Source organism: Musca vetustissima, unplaced genomic scaffold (assembly GCF_032173495.1).
Source record: "Musca vetustissima isolate MV318-11 ecotype Yass unplaced genomic scaffold, APGP_CSIRO_Mvet_v1 utg470, whole genome shotgun sequence".
Taxonomy (NCBI): Eukaryota; Metazoa; Arthropoda; class Insecta; order Diptera; family Muscidae; genus Musca; species Musca vetustissima.
In genome coordinates, this window is record NW_026880041.1 from 43513 (window position 1) to 64148 (window position 20636).

A 20636-nucleotide genomic window follows, 5' to 3' on the forward strand; every position below is an offset into this window, starting at 1 on the left:
TCTTATGGGCAATAATGTCGGAATAAATGAAAAGAAATGCAACAAGTCGTTCTGTTCATTTGACATATTTTTAACATTTTATCAAAAACGCAAAAAATCAATGGAAAGTCAGGTTTTGTGATATGATTTACATTTTGTATCATTCACAAGTCATACATTTCTTCTTAGAAATGTTGTAAAATTCATCTTCAAACAAATCGATTTTCGAATATATTTTGTTACATTTTTCAAAACATTATACACACAGTCAGGCATTTGTATATGACTTTGGCATAACAAGCCACAGTATGACAAATTGTAATTTATAAGTACATGGTACAATTATTCAAGCATATCTTGAATAATTGTACCATGGATTAACGCAATAATCTACTAATTTAGTTCCTTCCCATACCATTTATAGAGAAAATGGAAATCTTTTTCGATTAATTGTAAATTCTTGCGGGTTCTGAAAGTTCTAAAATAAATATATAGGGAATTTTTGGAGATTATAAATTATTTCTGGGGATTTGAGTTAGAAAAAAACTGGCAACGCTGTTTCAACATAACAAATCGATTAATCGATTAGTCGACTTAAGTATCCCTAAACATTATCGTGATTTTGCAGTTTCCAGACAAAGTGAACGAAATTTGACAGTCATTTGCAAATTTGGCTGATTTGTAATTGTTTTGAGAAATTTATTTTGCCATCTAATCTCCAAATACAACGAAGCATACTTGAGTTGAATCCACTCGTATTAATAAACGAAATCGTAAAAATGAGTATTACTTCTGCGGCTGGGATAATTTCCCTGCTCGACGAGCCGATGCCGGATTTGAAGGTTTTCGCCTTAAAAAAGCTGGACCATATCGTCGATGAGTTTTGGCCGGAAATATCCGAGTCTATTGAGAAGATAGAAATGCTGCACGAAGATCGATCTTTCCCAGAAAATAAGTTAGCTGGAATGGTGGCGTCAAAGGTCTTCTATCACTTGGGGTCATTTGAAGATGCCCTCACTTATGCTCTCGGTGCTGGCGATTTATTCGATGTTAATGCTAGAAACGAATACACCGAAACTATAATTGCAAAATGTATAGATTTTTATATTGCTCAGCGTGTTGCGTTTATAGAAAATCCCAAGGAAGCTAAACCTGTTGATGTCCGGTTGGAGGCCATTGTAAATCGTATGATTCAACGGTGCTTGGACGACGGTCAATTTCGCCAGGCATTGGGCATTGCTCTGGAAACCAGACGTATGGATATATTTGAGTCCGCTATAATGAAATCGGACGATGTTAGCGGTATGCTGGCGTACGCTTACAATGTCACCATGTCATTAATTCAGAATCGTGGCTTTCGTCACGAAGTTCTACGTTGTCTGGTTGGTCTTTATCGCGATTTGGGAGTTCCAGATTATGTCAATATGTGTCAATGTTTAATATTTTTGGAGGATCCGTTGGCCGTTGCAGAAGTATTAGACAAGTTGACAAGGTCTTCGAAGGAAGCCAACAACTTAATGGCGTATCAAATTGCCTTTGATTTATATGAATCCGCAACGCAGGAGTTCCTAGGAAATGTTCTTCAAGCGCTTAAAGAAACAGCGCCCATTCCTACCGCTCTGCCCAGCATTTTCAAACCACAGGGCACGAACCCTTCAACCAAAACTGAGGAGGAAAAATCTAAAGATGAATCCAAAAGCGAGGAAGCAGGTATATTCTAGATACATTGTACTGGTAGTGGAAACTATTGTAGCTATTTCCTTTTCAGATCTTAAGACGGAACGCACTGTTGATTCTCTAAATGACTCGGAAAAAGCACATCAGAAGAACATTGAAAAGCTGATTTCAATACTTTCGGGAGAGGTGACAATTGATTTACAGTTACAATTCCTCATCCGTAGTAACCATGCAGACCTGCAGATTCTAAGAGCAACAAAGGAAGCTGTACGCGTATCTATATGTCATACAGCCACTGTAATCGCCAATGGTTTTATGCATGGGGGAACTACTTCAGATCAATTTTTGCGAGATAACTTAGATTGGTTAGCACGTGCTACTAATTGGGCTAAGCTGACAGCCACAGCTTCGTTGGGAGTCATACATCGGGGCCATGAAAAAGACTCGCTGGCCTTAATGCAAAGCTATCTGCCTAAGGAAGCCGGTCCTAGCTCGGGGTACTCAGAGGGTGGTGGACTTTATGCATTGGGGTTGATCCATGCGAACCATGGTGCTAATATAATAGACTATTTGTTACAACAACTGAAGGATGCTCAGAATGAGAATGTTCGTCATGGCGGTTGTTTGGGTCTGGGTCTAGCTGCAATGGGAACCCATCGCCAAGACTTGTACGAACAATTAAAGTTCAATTTATACCAAGATGATGCCGTTACTGGTGAAGCTGCTGGCATTGCTATGGGCATGGTCATGTTGGGATCTAAAAATCCACAAGCTATTGAAGACATGGTGTCGTACGCCCAGGAGACACAGCATGAGAAAATTCTACGTGGGCTAGCTGTGGGAATTTCCCTAACAATGTTTTCCCGACTAGAGGAAGCGGACCCCTTAATCCTTTCTCTATCCACTGATAAGGACCCAGTCTTGCGGCGTTCAGGTATGTATACTATAGCTATGGCGTACAATGGCACAGGCAGCAATAAGGCCATTCGAAAGTTGCTGCACGTTGCAGTTTCCGACGTAAATGACGACGTCCGACGTGCTGCTGTCACCGCCATTGGATTTATATTGTTCCGTACCCCAGAACAATGCCCATCCGTGGTTAGCCTTTTAGCCGAATCATACAATCCTCATGTACGGTACGGAGCTGCTATGGCTTTAGGCATTGCTTGCGCTGGTACAGGCCTAAGGGATGCTATTGCATTGTTGGAACCAATGGCTCGTTTGGATCCCGTAAACTTTGTGCGACAGGGCGCATTAATAGCGTCCGCAATGATACTTATACAGCACACTGACAATACATGTCCTAAAACCACATTCTTCCGCTCGTTGTACGACGAAGTAATCTGTAACAAACATGAAGATGTTATGGCCAAATTTGGTGCTATTCTGGCCCAGGGTATTATCGACGCTGGTGGTCGAAATTGTACCATATCATTGCAATCTCGCACTGGTCATACAAACTTGCAGGCAGTTGTTGGTACTTTGGTATTTACACAGTACTGGTATTGGTTTCCCTTGGCACATGCCCTCTCATTGGCGTTCACCCCAACATGTGTCATAGGCTTAAATTCTGACCTCAAAATGCCTCAAATGAAATTCAAATCAGCTGCAAGGCCTTCTATATATGCATATCCTGCTCCTTTGGAAGAAAAGAAATCTGAGGAACGCGAGAAAGTTGCAACAGCTGTTCTGTCTATTGCTGCTCGCCAGAAACGTCGTGAGACTGCCGATAAAAAAGAAGATGACAAGATGGACGTGGATCAAGATGAAAACAAGGACTCCGCATCCACGTCCAAAAAAGAAGAAGATACAAAACCAGACGAGAAAAACAAAGTGGATGAAAAGAAAAAAGCTGCCGAAACATCTAAAAAAGAAGATGAAAAAGAGAAAGACACGCCATCTAACGAAAAGGATAAAGACAAAAAAGAGGATAAGGACAAAGAGCCCAAATTCGAAATCCTCGAAAATCCTGCTCGTGTCATGAGGCAGCAACTCAAAGTTTTGAGTGTTGCCGAAAATCAGTCGTATGTTCCCCTGAAAGATGTAACCATTGGCGGCATTATAGTGATGCAACACACAGGAAAGGCGCAGGAACAAAAACTAGTCGAACCTGTTGCTGCATACGGTCCAAAGAACGACGATGTTAAGGAGCCCGAGCCACCAGAGCCCTTCGAATACATTGAAGATTAAACAATTGTAACGATTTTTATTATTAATTCATGTCACCAATGCAAAACGATAATGCACAAACGCATCTAGTAGTTGTATTGTCACAATAATGCATTCAATATATTATTAATAAAATATTTGTGGAAAAAATAAATATGTTTATAATGAGATGAATATTAGATACATAGTCGCATATTCTCCGGACTGTCAAGGCCCTTTTTTCGGGAACTATACATTTCCTCCACTGCAATCAAGTCAAAGAGGACTAAATAAAACAAAATTTTCAAGGTCTGCGGGTGGCGAATTCATGCCAAAGTCTTCTCTTGCTGTCAACTTCATACTCGCGACTTCGAATATTTTTTATTTTTTCATTTATTCTTCAAACCAAGGTTTATTCATGTATAAACCTTGCTTCAAACAAAAAATGTTGACAGTCAATGAAGACTTCAGCTGCATGCATGCAACCATGGTACAGTAATAATAATTATTATACTATGCTTGCAACCAACCAAATTTAATTTGCTAAAAAACTAGTAGTAGATATTTTTTATACGTTTTCGTCATGACATAATAAAATAAACCAACGATACAACAACCACATGGAAAATTGTTGTTCTCAATGAACTGTCACATATCGAAAATTTTATTTTAATTTTGGTTCATCCCATATACATATGTTTATTTTTGTATATGCTAATTGCAACCGAATGAGATTTTTTTCCAATTGGCTGGCAACTTAAAGTACATTACATTGAAGTCTTGTAAATTTATATAAAAGCACATGAAGAATTGAAAGATAAAAAAAACTGAATTGAAATATTTGGCACAAAAATTAACAAAATGGCGGACATATGAAATTCAATGTTTGAAAAATTCCCTATGTCGACCACAAATCGAGTTAGAAAATAAGGAAGATCTTGACCGATTGCATTTATCCTAGTTCATACGATAGCTACATATATACACACAGAATGACGTGTTAAAATTTGGAAAGGATTGGATATCGTGCCCGACATTTGTAAAACCACTGCTTAGAGATAAAAAGGGGTTAACATTTAAAGAGTAAAAATTATTCAGTAAATATTCAGCCTTACTGGAAATCAATAAGGCTGCTTTCAAAATTTAAATGAAAATGTCTTCCTTCGAAATGTACGCATATCATGTGTTCAGTGGCAAAATTGCTAAATAATTTATAATTATAAATATTTCCCTGCCTCTAAACGTATAAATATAAGTTGTAACAACCATGGTTAAATCTTCAGAGCAATATTCAGGTTTAGAATTTTTTTAATTTATTTAAAATATGCCAAACGGCATACATAAAATTGTAAAATTGACAATAAATTAAGTAAGCTAAGTAGTTCCGACCCCTCACATTTGCATAAATTGTAATGCCCTTTTACATTAATTTTATATATTTATATTATAATATTGTTTGAACAGTTTAACATCCCTTTTTGAATAATATTAATTCAATTTGTCGAAATGAATTTTATATTGTTATTTTTTACTTAATTTCCATTTATAATTTTACTTACTATGTATAATAAATAGTAATTATTATTTTGAGTAGTTTATCAAACGTTGCATGTATAAACCCAGACTTAAAATTTTTTCTGAAGGTGGCTTTTTCCATCAAATCAAAATACATATTTTGTGTATGTGTGTGTATTGTTTTGAATACTATGTCAAAGCAGGGGTAAGCAGAATGGTCGCGTTGAGCTTTTTTTGAAATCGCGTTAACGCACGCAAAAAGTTTAAATATATATAACCCCCGAAGCGCAGCGCTCATCAACTTCAAGCGTTAAAGGGCTAAGCAGAATGCTCGCGTTGAGCCATCCGTCGCGTTATATGTTATCGAAAATACAACAACCACAATGAAACGATATGCGTTTGTGTTATCGTTTCCTTGTGGTTGTTGTATTTTCGATAACACATAACGCGACGGATGGCTCAACGCAAGGTAGATATACAAGGCAGCCGCATTGGTGAATTTCTACAACAAATCGGTTGATGTTTCTGATATGTCAAAAATATTTTGCCAAAACAAACAGATTCACAAGATTTTTTACACAAATACTTGTAGAAAATGTTAATAAAATTATTGCCAAAAAATTATTCGAAATTCTGAGATTTTTATTTAAAATTTTGTTTTTAATTTTTTGGTTCAACATTACAACAACATTTTTGACATTTATTTGCACCAACAGTTGGGCCATGGTCCAATAAACAGGTCGAGTCAGAAGCAATTTTGGAGTAAAATCCCCCATACTGTCAAATATTTTGTTTACATTTTACACAATCGAAAGCATTTTGACAGCTCGGGTGAAATCATCTGGCCTTATCATTTTTATTATTGGATCATGAGCTGGGCCAATGCGGCTACCTTATTAAATATACCTTGGCTCAACGCAAACATTCTGCTAAGCCCTCAGCGCTTGAAGTTATTGTTTGCTACGCTTCGATTTAACTTTTTGCGTGCGTTAACGAGATAACAAAAAATTAACTATGCGGACATTCTGCTTATTATGTGGTGAAAAAATGTCAAATAAGCACAACCACTTGTTGCGTATATTTATTTTATATTTGGCAGAAGACGGCACCACCTATATATATATATATATATATATTTTTTTTTTGTTATTCAACTCAAGCTGCCCTACATTGTAGTATAATTGTTCCATCGTAACCATGGTATAATAATAAAAGGTAACAGCAAGTGTTGTTGTACAAAAAACGATACAACAACCACATGGAAATTTGTTGTTGTAAGTTCTACTAGTGTCAACTCATTTGACAGAAAAATGTAAACAAACAAACAAATTATCATCAAATTATTTTTATTTTGAAAATGGAATATTTTCGAATCCTCAAAATAAAAATTGAAAAACATGAATGAAAATCTATCAAATTTATATTTCTATCGCTTCCACATCTTTCCTTTAATTGAGCCATTGCCATATATATGTGTAACACATATGACAATGCTGGGAATAGCGAGTAATTCCTTCAAGAAAGATTTGCTTCCTCAAACTTTCCCAGCAGGCAGATTGAGTAAATTGAATACGGAAGCACATTAATAAAGAACAATTTCAAATTGTATGCGTTCCCAATTTCCTGTTGGGTGATTTTTAAAAACATAATTTGTCAAATTTATATTGACACTAGTATTACGTTGGAATCAAATCAGCTGGGATTTGCTGTTACCTTTTATAATTGTACCATGCATCGTAACAAGCCACAATATGACAAAATTTTAATTCATAGGTTGCTACCTTGAATAATTTTACCATGCATACAACTATTTATAATATTAAATATAGTCATAGAATAACTATTGTGGAGATATTTTATATATATTTAATATTTATATTTATGTAGTCAGTTCCCTTTAAATTTATTAGCGAAAAATTTCGCACAAAATTAATAAAAAAATGTCCCCAAAGCGGATTTTTGAAATTGCAAAAAAGAAAACGCGGCAATTTCTTTTTCAGTATAACTTCAAAGGGAAGAGCGAACAAATTCACCGTGAATTGATTTCCAGAATAAGGCTTATTTCATAATTGAGGGTCGAACAACGAATAGAGGGCGAAAAAAGCCCGCCTGTAAATGGCATTAATAATGTCAGAAAATAAAACTATTCCGAGTATCGGCTGACAATTTGAAAACAAAAATATGTTTAACACAACATAAAAATGTTATCAGTAAGAATATTTCAATACTCTGTGCACAGCGGCCAAAATTTCTCTCTAAACTTACTCTCATTTACTGAACTTTTAAGTTACCGATCAACGTTCAGTAAGAATTTGTACAAATTTTTGGGTTATCAAACAAACCTATTGTATGATATATTCGACTTTTATTTATACAAAAAAATATAATTCAGTTACATTTACTACTCATAAAACAAGGAATTTAAATTCAGATACTTAATTATTTCTCAAATATATGTATTTTATAACGTTCAAAAATAAACAGGACTTATAAGAAGTAAAAAGAGGGACAAACGCATCTAAGCAAAACTGAATCCAATTAAGAATATAAAAAGTAACATATTCAGTGTAACACTTAATCGGAGTCGGAATCGCTACTTGATGCAACAGCAGATTCTTTACTACGCGTGGATTGGTTTGCATTTGGTGGATCGTAATAGTGCAATTGTTTGCGCCATATTTTTACAAGTCCATCAAAAGCTCTACGACTATATTTGCCGTATTTATTAGGTGTGCGAGGATGATCACGGTTACGTTGCGCTTTGGGAACCATTTCCAAATATCTTTCATATGCTACAGTATTTTTGCCATAATCAATTTGTTTTTGTCGGCGTGAGAGCACGGCAGCATCAGTCTCCGTGTATGAGGACGATGATGAAGAAGACGATGTAAAACTATTTTGCCTAGCGCGTTTTTCGTTCTTGTGACTGTTAAAGTACCGAGTGTGATCAGCGTCATTGCTAATATTACTGTCACAGCTGCTATTCGGGCTGTTGGAACGTGTATCAATGCTCGGCGTTTCGGAGTGGCGTCTCTTAAATGGTGTTTTTAGTTTCTCCTCCTTTAAAAGACGCTCAAATTTTTGTTCATTTACATTATCAATAAATTCCAAGGAGATGTCCCTTCGAGAATCGCCCTCTGTTAGACTGTTGTTAAAAGAACACTGAGACTGCAAATGCGAAAATTGTTTACTTCACATTCTACGAGACTTTCTATTGTCTACTTACATGAGAATCAGCTTCATCAGCCCAAGAACGGCTGCCCGCGCCAACGTCTTTTTGTTCCATTGTCATAATTGCAGTATTCTCGCAAACCATCATTACGTGATTGTAATTATTACGTTTAATAGGATGTAATTCTTAACCGTTCAACTTTCCTCCTCCGCAACCAATTCACATCTGAAATACAAACAAAATTGTTTATGTTTGCATCAAAAAATTCGCGCGTTTTTTTTTTGAGTATTTGGTAATTTAAAGGACAATTACTCGAAGTAATCATATTCAACAGCCAATTATTGAGAATTGATACTTCTAAATTGTTCAACTTTCACCCTCTACAGATTTGATCAATGATAGGGGGTACTCTTTTCATCTGGATCAAAGTAAGAAATCTAGTGAGATTTAGAAATCTAAAAACATATTTTTTTAGTTTTTTACATATTTATTTATATAGCCTATACACCATCCAATCAATTGCTTCGCTAATTCATTTTTGTGAGGAAAAAACTAAAAACAGGTAGTGGCAAATAAAATAACATGGACAATCGGTAACTGGGTTTGAGAATATTTTAACCATCTGTATTAGGTTTCTATAGTCTGGATATGTATTGTAGCATAGACGTTTTATACGGCGGTTACATTAGAACTTTTTACCGGGTTAACCTGCTCTATGAAGATTTATTTGACATATATACAATGGAATTGATAATTTAAACCCACTGAGTTAACGAAGTCCGGTAAAATATAAACGCCGTATTACAATTATAACAACGTTAAGGAGCGTTTAGACTATACCTTCTATTGTGATAAAGTGCATTACATAGATTTTTGCTATACAAAATTGAATCCTCGATTTGCTCGAAATCCTACTCTTAAACGAAATAATTTCAAATACGACATTGCTGTAACCCTAAAAATAATAGTTAATGTTCAAAATAGCTGCCAAATAAAAATATGTCATAATAAAGACTTTGTCACACGTCAATGTCGTATGTACTGTCACATTTTACATATGGGAGTACTGTACACGTCGTGTGACCCACACGAAAATTTGAATCTGTTACAATGATGTGACAAAACATATGTAATTTTTCCGTTTAGTGACTGCTCTATTACTGTATGTATTTTCATATTGTTTCGAATATAACTTTAGATTTAAGTTAATTTAGATGAATTCCGTTAATTTAAGAGAATTGTAACGTAAATTTCTACTACGCAGTTTATTCGAATAACTTCACAACAACAACTACTGTATAGATTTTTCTACTACGCAGTTTATTCGAATAACTTCACAACAACAACTACTGTATAGATTTTTCTACCTCCTTCCATTTCCTCTTTCATTGTCTATTTTGTTATTGACGTACAATTCTTGTTAAACGTCATCATTGATGATCGCTTAATTCCTCTTTCTTTGTTACTCCCTCGCCTGTATATGTGTTGTTGTTATTGTAATCAGAAAGAACCCGCGTTTTATTTAGTACGAACTGTATTGGGAAATAAAACAACGTCTACACGGGATTAATTAAAATCCGAGAACGTAACAATATGTAAAATAAATAAATCACCTGTTTTGATCGCTTGGCAAATAAAGATACATTTTTGGTACAAAATAACTTGAAGAAATAAACTTAAATATGTGGAAGGATAAAATTAAACAAAAATGCATATACACGTGTGAACACAAAGGTAAAAGATGCATGTAAAGAAGCAATTTTGACATACATACAAATTGAATGTACCGAAAAACTGACAGCACATATAATATTGATGGTTCGTATAATAATGCCTTAAATATTACTATAATATAGAACAACATAGTTTTTATGCATTTCTGACCCACCTGACCTTTACAAAATGATGAAAGTATAATTTGAAAAATTGCCTACAAAAATCAAGAAAGCTGTGAAATGCTTATGTATACGTAAGCATATAACAGCTGACAACTCCACTTCATTTCATCTTAATCATGGCCTATAAATAAGGTCACCAAGATAGCATTCGAAATCGGAAAACAGCTGTTTTTTCTCAAGTCTAATGCCAAAATTTTCGACTTTGTTTACGTTTTCGTAATGGAAGTCAATTCACAATAATGCATTTTGACAGCAAACTTGAGAGGTATCGATTATCAGCTGGTCTCCCTGGGTGACCTTATTTATAGGACATGATCTTAAAGGGCTAAACAGAATGTTCGCGTTGAGCGTTTTTTGTTATCGCTTTAACGCACGCAAAAAGTTAAAATATATTCAACTCCGAAGCGCAGCGCACATCAACTTCGAGCGTTTGTGTTATCGTTTTCTTGTTTTTTCGATAACATATAACGCGACGGATGGCTCAACGTGAGCGTTCTGCTTAGTCCTTTAAGAGCTAAACAGAATGTTCGCGTTTAGCGTTTTTTGTTATCGCGTTAACGCACGCAAAAAGTTAAAATATATTTAAGGGTTAAGCAGAATGCTCGCGTTGAGCTATCCGTCGCGTTATATCTTATCGAATGGCTCAACGCGAGCATTCTGCTCAGTCCTTTAAGGGCTATCCGTTGAGCCATCCGTTGCGTTATGTGTTATCGAAAATACAGCAACCACAAGGAAACAATAACACAAACGCATATCGTTTCCTTATGGTTGTTGTATTTTCGATAACATATAACGCGACGGATGGCTCAACGCGAGCATTCTGCTTAGCCCTTTAAGGGCTAAACAGAATGTTCGCGTTGAGCGTTTTTTGTTATCGCGTTAACGCACGCAAAAAGTTAAAATATATTTAACTCCAAAGCGCAGCGCACATCAACTTCGAGCGTTTGTGTTATCGTTTCCTTGTGGTTGTTGTATTTTCGATAACACTTAACGCAACGGATGGCTCAACGCGAGCATTCTGCTTAGCCCTTTAGGATTTGATATCTCGATTTACAAATCAAGTCGATTTATAAAACATGGTCTAAACGCGCCTTTAACTAATAGCGCATTTAAATACGCATTTTATATGATGTGGATTTACGAATTCCTGAAAATAAATTAAGGTTTTTACACTGGCTTTGAGATTATTTAGGAATGGGAGTAAGGTGATAATTTTTTACATATTCAAATGCACTCACAATAACAACAAATTCGTTGTTAAAATTTTTATTTTTGTTTTTGCAAAATAGTCAGGCTGAATCCCAGTTTGTTGTTTTTATAAAAAACAACTATTTATTAGTGGAAAATGTATGGCATTGTTTGCCGAGGGGTAAGGCAGGGAAGACTATAGTTTCGGATCACGCCACTGATCCTCATCAGTTCCCTTAGTTTTTTGTTGGGATATTCTCCCCAGAAGCTATTGCTTCTATACAAAAAACCTTTCATACCCAAATGTCTCTTGTAACAAAGCGAAGTACTTAGCTGACCAACGACATAAACTGCATGAGAATTTCGCTGGAGCCTCACTTCGAGGTTAACAAGGCATTTACAAACAATACCACACCTTTCCCACTGTTGTGTGTTGTCACATCGCGACAAATGCACACAACGACTTTGTTGGTGTTGCTAGTGTACAGCAACAAACCAAACAGTTTAACCGTGCCTGCCTCTACAACTTCAGTAGTGTTGGCGGTTTATTTGGGATACCATTTGTATTTTGTTTTTGCAAAATAGTCAGGCTGAATCCCAGTTTGTTGTTTTTATAAAAAACAACTATTTATTAGTGGGAAATGTATGGCATTGTTTGTCGGGGCTTTCATACCCAAATGTCTCTTGTAACAAAGCGAAGTACTTAGCTGACCAACGACATAATCTGCATGAGAATTTCGCTGGAGCCTCACTTCGAGGTTAACAAGGCATTTTTTTTTGGCAAATATAGAACCTGTTAAAGCATATTTATTTTTTCTTTCAAAAATGCAATTTGAAGCCTCAAAGGCCGATTTTAGATAAATTGCAAACCATACTACTCCTACTACTGTAATAATTAAATCTTGATGACTATATCTTATAAAGGTATGATAATCCGAACATATAATATTATTAAGTTTTTTTAAATGACATATTCATTATGAAGCAAGTAATAACGTAATATACAAGATCGAATTTGAAATTTGTGTGTTTTAAAAGTATGTTACAATATTATTAAATAGAAAACTGAAAGCTACTCCAAATACATTTTTAACATAGTATTATGATTTTAATATATTTATTTGCAATTAGAAGCCTTAAAGGCCGATTTTAATGAAATTGCCAATCAAATTAGCATGCCCAATTTTAATTTTCACAGATATTGTGGAAAGCTTATACATTTATTTATTTATGTTATGCGTATATTTATGTGAAACCGAAGTGGTTTATAATTTTTGTTTTATATGTGCTGCTTGATAATGAAAATTTCTTTAGAGAATGCGGAAGGTTATTGAATGTTCTAGCGATTCGCACATGAAATGACTTATTCATAAAGCCGATAGCTCTGGGAACTATTAATTGAGTGCTTGAACGACAAAAGGGAAACATATGCAATAGAAAATCGGGAGTTTGTTCTTTAGTAACATTATAGAACAGCATTAATGATCTGCTGTCTATAAATCGCCAAAAAGAGCAGCCGAGGAATAGTTTTACTTTCGGGCTTACGTGATCAAGCCTTTTAAGTGAATAAATATAACGAACCACTCGGTGAATCAACATTTTAATTTTTTTCATATTCGTTTTAGTTGTACCGGAGAAAATTTCAATACAATATAATATGTGAGACATAATTAGGGAATGTACCAGTTGTAACTTTACATTGCGAGGTAAAATTAAATCAGTGTTGTACAGTTGGCGTAATGCTAAATGTGTGTGGTTTACAACGTTGTCGATATGGCTGTCAAATGTTAGTTTATCATCAATAATTATGCCAAGGCATCTTATGCTATTTACGATATTAATAATTTGACAGTTATAAGTCAGTGACAAATTAGAGTGAGCATAATTAGGAAAAACCACAGCCTGTGTTTATGTCTGAAAGATTTCTCCTTATAGAGTCTGTTAAGCCCACTTGTAGCATAGACGTGCTTCGATGACTTCGAAAGCCGCATTGGCAATCATCAAGCATATTGTTCTTCTCCAAATAATTATCAAGTTGCATTTTTAATACATATTCCACACCTTTCGATAAAACGGGAAGCAGAGCTATTGGTCTGTAATTATCTCCATTGGAACCCTTCTTCCTGATTGGGTTAATTTTTGCTTCTTTCCACTCTTTAGGAAACGTTGACGTCATAATGATGGTATTAGTCAAGTGCAAAAAGTATGAAGAAATATACGGAAAAATAATTTTGAAAAATTTTAGAGGAAGGCCATCAAGTCCTGCTGCATTTGATTTAACGGCTGAAAAGGCTAAATGAAGATCGGCGGATGAAACGCATTGAAATGAAAATCCCTCATTAGCAGTGAACATATTTATGATGTCACTGTTGGTATCACAATCTAGCTGATTGCTAACAAAAGACGCATTTAAAGAATTAATATCTTCTATGGATGGCTCTTCCTCCGTAGTATGATTTTCATTAATTAAACCATTTTTTCTTATTATACTCCAAAGAGATTTAGAATTATTGCAAGTATTAAAAATTGACGCATGGTGTAGTTTCTTGTGCTTCCTCTTGATCGACTTGGCCCGATTTCTTGCTTTGCAATAAATTTGCCACTTTTGTATATTTTTATCTTGAAGATAAGCATTATAAGGCAGATCAGCAATAGATTGATAGTAGCAAATTATAGGAGAATTTATCCATTTTTCCTTATCGAATGACTTTTTAAACGTTTTCTTTGGAAATACTGAATGTAGTTGACTTATTCCATTCATGAGAATGTCTAACTGAGCATCAACGTTCGTTGTTTGGTACATATTACAAAAATACAATGCGGAAGCTACATAGCCAGTGCTGACAGTTAAATTTCATGAAAAATCGGCATAATCGGCATTTGTATTTTTAAAAATCGGCAGCATATAATTTATAAATAAATTCATATTTTTTGGTTTATAACAAATCAATATTGTTTATTACATTAAAAAAATTCAATTCTGTATAAAAAAAAACATAAAAGATTCATTTTTATACAAAAAATTTAGATTTTTTTTAATATAGTAATTATTATGTACACTAGTGAGATCTTTCTCTCGTGTGCGCACTTTTTATTCGTTTATTTTTAATTTTGCCTTATTCGGTTTTAAATTGTAAATTTGACAGAGTACAATGCTGACAAAAAATGCAGATATCTAAGCCATTGAAAACGGCTGCGGCGAGTCGCCGATATTTATAATGATTTAAAGCTGCCAATTTTATATGTTTGTATGGTAACGCCGTATTAAATTAAAAAGTTAGACAATTTTTGTCGATTGTTGAAATATCGGCAATTCTGAGGCAAAAATCGGAAAATCGGCATTTTCCATTTTTAGAGTGAAAAATCGTCAAAATGCCGATAAATCGGCAAATATGGCAGCCCTGTACATAGCGCAAATCGCTCTCATTGACGTCATTATAGTCGATATATTCATGCGTATGCTTTTCTCTATTTATTGTTATATCTATTAAAACAAAGATGAAGGCATGTTTTGAAATATCCGGACATATAAATTGACCACTACGCCGCATACGGCTAGGGTTTGATGTTAAGAAATAGTCGATTAATGAAAAAGTTTGATGAAATGCATCGAAATGTGTAGGTCGAGAGTTATGCATTACTGAGAGACCCATTCTCAAGCATGACCGACGTAATTATGTGATTTTGCAACATCAAATAGATTGTTGTTGAAATCACCCATTATAATGATGTTGGGGTAACGTAAAATTAGATCGGAGATATCGGTCTCAAATGAATTAAAATCACCAGTAGGCAAGTAAGCTATTCCGATGAGGATTTTACTTGTCCCTACCACAATTTCAATAAATAAACTTTCCGCAACACCGTAATTTCTTCCTGTATACACTAATTTAGATGATACAGCATTGGACACAAACAGACCTTCACCACCGCCTCGACGATCGGGCCGATCGTTTCTGTACAAAGTGTATCCAGAAATATTGACATTATTTAAGTAAGGTTTAAGCCATGTTTCACTTACTCCGACAATATCTGAGAGGCTGCCTTCAACAATATTCTGAATTTCTGCAAACTTTGATGAAGTTGGAACTATATTGAAGCTTTGAGCATTAAAATGGCAGATATTAATATTGGAATTTAATCCGAAAAATTGGGCATGCAAAAAACGATTGTCATGAACAATATCACCTATATTATTGAAATCCATAATTTGTATTGACAAATTCAATTATATTCATATGATTAATACCAGGAAATATAATAAAAACCGTAAGTAAAGGCCAATAAAATAGTAATAATCAACAAATAACTAATTAAAAATTTTAAATATATATATGTATATAAAAGCCTCTCAGGAAAAACCATTAAGAACTGCTTAAAATAAACAAATAACGCGCTACAAGAGCCTCTCACAATCGTCGATTTTAAGAACACGCTCATTGCCGTCGGGAAACAAAGCATTTACTACGGGCTCGTCACCATTAATCAACACAAACTTCGAAAGCTTCCCTAGATTTCTAAGCTTTCTGCAAATATACATTAGCTTAGCAGAAACAGGTGTGAGGTGGTCGTCTAAATAGATTTTAGTTTGGAGATTACCGCCTATAACATCATTCAATTTAAAAGGAGGTCCTCGGCGATATTTAGCCATAATAGTGTCCCTCAAGAGCACTGAGTTAAATTTCACCAAAATTGACGATCCACCGGCAAAATAGCAGCAATGTTGCAAATCAACATGACTAATGCAAACATTACACATGGCTGCAATTCTGATGACAACGTCGCTAATGTATTGAAGTCCACTCGGCAGTCCATTTATTACAATATTCGCGCGGTTTAATCGTCGTTGATTAACACTGTTTTGAATCTCCATCTTCTCAATTCTTCTCTGAAGAGCATTAATTGTGGAAACAGTGGATTTACATACTGCAATTTCATCTTTGATAGTATCCAATGATGCAGACATTGAGTTAATTTTGTCTTCACAATTTTTCACATCGTCATTAACTTTACGTAGGCCATCAAAAAACTCCTGCCGGAAAGAAGCAATGACACCGTCCAAAGTGCTTTGAAAGTCAGCGATATATGACTGCATTCGCTGCTCAATTTTTGATTTCAAAGCTGTAGTCAGATCGTTAACAACATCAGTAACATGGCTTATAAGAAGGTTATTATCACCCGGTCGAATTGCATCACTACACACATCCGAACTCCTTTTTGAACATTCTTTGCATTTGTAAACCAAATCTTTCTTAGATTTGACTTCGCTGTAACTCATACCAATACATACTGGATGAAAGTAGTTGGGACAACTTGAACACCCAACACAGTAAACTTTTCCTATGGTTTTACGACAAATAGGACAAGTATATATTTTTGGTTTCGTTGCCGGAGCCATCGCAAAGGGTTATTCAAAATGTAAACAAACCGCGCACCAAAACAAACAGCAGGTATTCTTCTTCTTCTTCTCTTGTAAAACGTAGTCGTGCAGTTGTTACAGAACACAGAAAATGTATTTGGACAAATTTGCGAAGATATAATTTAATTCAGCGAAACTCCAATTTATTTCGACAAACAATGTTTAATACTTTATTGCAAAATCGTTTTTTACTACGAAAACTGTTTCTTTTTCGCGTTTAACAAATTTTTCCCGAGAGCAAAGCGAAAACTTTAGCAATTCATTTCAGTGATGCCAATGCCTGGGAAATGTATGGCATTGTTTGCCGAGGGGTAAGGCAGGGAAGCAATAGCTTCTGGGGAGAATATCCCAACAAAAAACTAAGGGAACTGATGAGGATCAGTGGCGTGATCCGAAACTATAGTCTTCCCTGCCTTACCCCTCGGCAAACAATGCCATACATTTCCCACTAATAAAAAGTTGTTTTTTATAAAAACAACAAACTGGGATTCAGCCTGACTATTTTGCAAAAACAAAATACAAATGGTAGCCCAAATAAACCGCCAACACTACTGAATTTTTATTTTTGTAAACTAGAAAAATAAAAATTGTAACAAAGAACTTCTAATTAAATTGAAATTGAATATTTATAGTTTTTTTCCAAAATATAGATTTTCGGCTTCCTGTGAAATGAAAAAAAAAAAAAACAAAATCATTACAGCACTCTCGTTTCAACCTCTGAATAGAGAACATCAAAATAACAATCGTAATTTACATACATTTTCGTGCGCATTAGAAATTTCTAGAAGCGTCCCTTGATCAAGCTTGTTTAGAATTCTGGCAGGGAGACAAAGTGCCCTGAGTTCCTGATTGTTTGGACATATCCCATTTAGTTTCATCAACATCAAATAATTTTTTCATCAATCAACTCATTTGACATCAACATAAATTTTCATTTCATCTTTAAATTTCAACTTTTGGCATTTTGATATCCTGGTTCTTTGGAATTTGGTGTGATCTCCGCAGTGGTTTTTTGAGGGATGCCGGGGGATCCAGGTGATCCTCTACCAAATGTAGTGGAGAGGAGTGGTGCAAGGAGCAATGGCGTTGGAAAAATAACGGGTAAGAGAAGTCGTAGTATTGGAAGAATGGATGGCAATTCTAAAGAGAGAAAAATGGAAGGTTGCGCAGAGGGCGTCAAGGCTGCTGCGACTAACGGTGCTCAGGTTTATGATGTGTTTGGTTCGTCTGTGTCTGAGGATAGTGCTAGTGTAGTGTCAACAAGTAAAGTAAATGTGGTTAATAATAACAATTTACCAGCTAGTCCTGGTAATGATGATATAGAATTATTTTATGATGATACTCATCCTGGCCCTTTCATGGTCTATATTGATACAATCACTAAGAACAGTGCAAGACAACCTTTTAGTGTGTTTGACTTTTCCCGTCATGTAAAGTTCCTTGAAGTTAGAGATGTAATTTGTGTCACAAAGATAGGTTATGGTAGAGGTAAGATTGTTTTTAAGACTGCACAAGCAGCAAATGCTTTTGTAACTGACCAAAGAATAATAGGTGCTGGTTACCAACCAAGAATTTTTGCTCACTTTCTTTCAAAGTGGGGCCTAATTTTTCCGGTTGAGGAAGATGTGTCTGAGGACGAAATGCGAGAACACTTCCAAAGTGAAATACCCATATTGAAAATTCAAAGAGTCCAGAGAAAGGAGGGGGATGATTTGATTAACACCAAACGTGTTAAAATACTGTTTAAAGGTCTCACTATACCTGACAATATTGAAATATATGGCTGTGCCTTTATGAAAGTGCGTCATTTTATACCCTTTGCGCAATGTTATAGATGTTATCGATATAATCACTTTTCTAAACATTGCAAACAGCAACAAAAAACCTGTTCAACATGCTTCACCATCCATGATATTGGAGTACCTTGTGCTCCAGCACCAGTCAAGTGCTCGAATTGTAAGGATAACCACAAATCAACTGACAAAAATTGTCCAGCTAGGACTAAAGCTTTTAATATTAAAAGAGTTATGACCATCGAAAATCTCTCATATAACGAAGCAAAAACTAAATACCCACCGATTTTTAGAAATAGTTTCTACCTCTTAGATGAGGAATCGAATGGAGAATTCCCATCTCTTCCACAACCTAGAAATAACTCTTCGGGTATGGGTCATAGACCTACCCCCAACAACACGCAAGAATCCTCAAGTTACTTCCACAGAATTCAATCTTATTCGCGAGTCGCTAAAAACAATGCAAATAGAATACGGGAAGAAGAAAATGCTAAGAGAACACAACAGCAACAACGTGAAGCTCTTGCCCAAGGTGCTTCATACTCCTTGCCAAATGGCTCATTACTTAGTGCCTTAGAAAATCAAAAAACTACGGAATTTGAAAAAGTTCTTAGCATCATTACTGATCTTCTGAATAAAGCTTTAATCACTCCAAATGTAGTCAATATGGAATCAATGAACCTTTTTAACAAAATTAAAGATGCAATTAACAGCAGTCAAGCGCAAATGGATTTAGGATTAATGAATAAGAGTCTGAAAGGACAAAATAATAATAATAATCAAAATTAATATATTATGCGAGTTTTACAATTTAATATACAGAGTTTCAATAATAATAATAATAAATGTCTGCTGGAGCTTTTTATGGAAAAAAATAAAATTGATATCGCATTGATAACTGAGACTTGGTTGAAAGATAACTCGACTTCTAACTTAACTAATTTTAATTTTGCTTTTAAAAACCGTCAAGACAGCTATGGAGGTGTAGGTATATATTTGAGAAGAGATATCTCTTTCTCACTTATCGACATCGACATTGGTGTTGAGATGGAAGTTTTAGGCGTAAAAACCTTGAATTTGAGAAATAATTTCATTTTTAGCGTTGTATACATTCCTCCGAATACGCAGAGGGGTACCTTCGAATTAATGGTTAATAGTCTTTTCACACATCTTGGACGTTTTGCTTTGCCGATAGTAGTTGGGGGTGATTTTAATGCCAGATCTGTAGAATGGGGTGATACGATCACGAACGCCCAAGGAGCTATATTGGATGATATAGCGTCATCTTGTGGTTTTTATTGTCTTAATAATGGTGAACCTACTTTCCGTCTCCAGGATAGACATGCTTCTGTCTTGGACTTAACGTTTGCAAAAAATCTCAATTTAACACCTACTTGGTCAGTTAATTCGAATAAACTTACTAATAGCAATCATTTGCCCGTAATTGTGGAATTCGGTAATAACCCTATCCCACCAAGGGCAACCAAAAGAGTGAAGAAAAGGGCAGTTTTAGAGGAGATGGCTAAATTAGATGTGGGTGGCTCCATTGAAAATTTCAATAACAAGGTTCGTGAGATTGTTAAAAAAAACACAATTACAATAGATGCACAGAATAAATATGTCCCGAAAATGTGGTGGAATAAAGAAATAGAAAAGCTGTTTAGGTTAAGACAGGCTGCAAAGGCTAAATATTTTAAAAGCAGGACCCTACAAGACTTAAGGACTTTTACAGAGGCAGAAGATACTCTTCGTAAAAAGGTACAAGATTGTAAAGTTGAGAACTTTGAATCGGTGGTTAATGAACTCTCCAGTAGTACTTCCACCAAACATTTCTGGAGAACGATTAG

General features: G+C 35.2%; 2 protein-coding genes across 2 annotated transcripts; one reads left to right on the top strand and one right to left on the bottom strand.

The window, feature by feature from the left end:
• Positions 1 to 758: 758 nt before the first annotated feature.
• On the top strand, positions 759 to 3846 carry LOC133325335 (26S proteasome non-ATPase regulatory subunit 1). Its single transcript, XM_061534121.1, has 2 exons — positions 759 to 1689; positions 1733 to 3846. Exons 1-2 carry the CDS (start codon positions 759 to 761, stop codon positions 3844 to 3846), a joined length of 3045 nt encoding a protein of 1014 aa, XP_061390105.1.
• Positions 3847 to 7893: 4047 nt separating this feature from the next.
• Positions 7894 to 8638, bottom strand: LOC133325323 (histone RNA hairpin-binding protein). Its single transcript, XM_061534108.1, has 2 exons — positions 8546 to 8638; positions 7894 to 8496 (listed from the first exon to the last, which is right to left on the bottom strand). The coding sequence occupies exons 1-2, from the start codon at positions 8636 to 8638 to the stop codon at positions 7894 to 7896; spliced, it is 696 nt and encodes a 231-aa protein (XP_061390092.1).
• Between the last annotated feature and the right edge of the window lie 11998 nt (positions 8639 to 20636).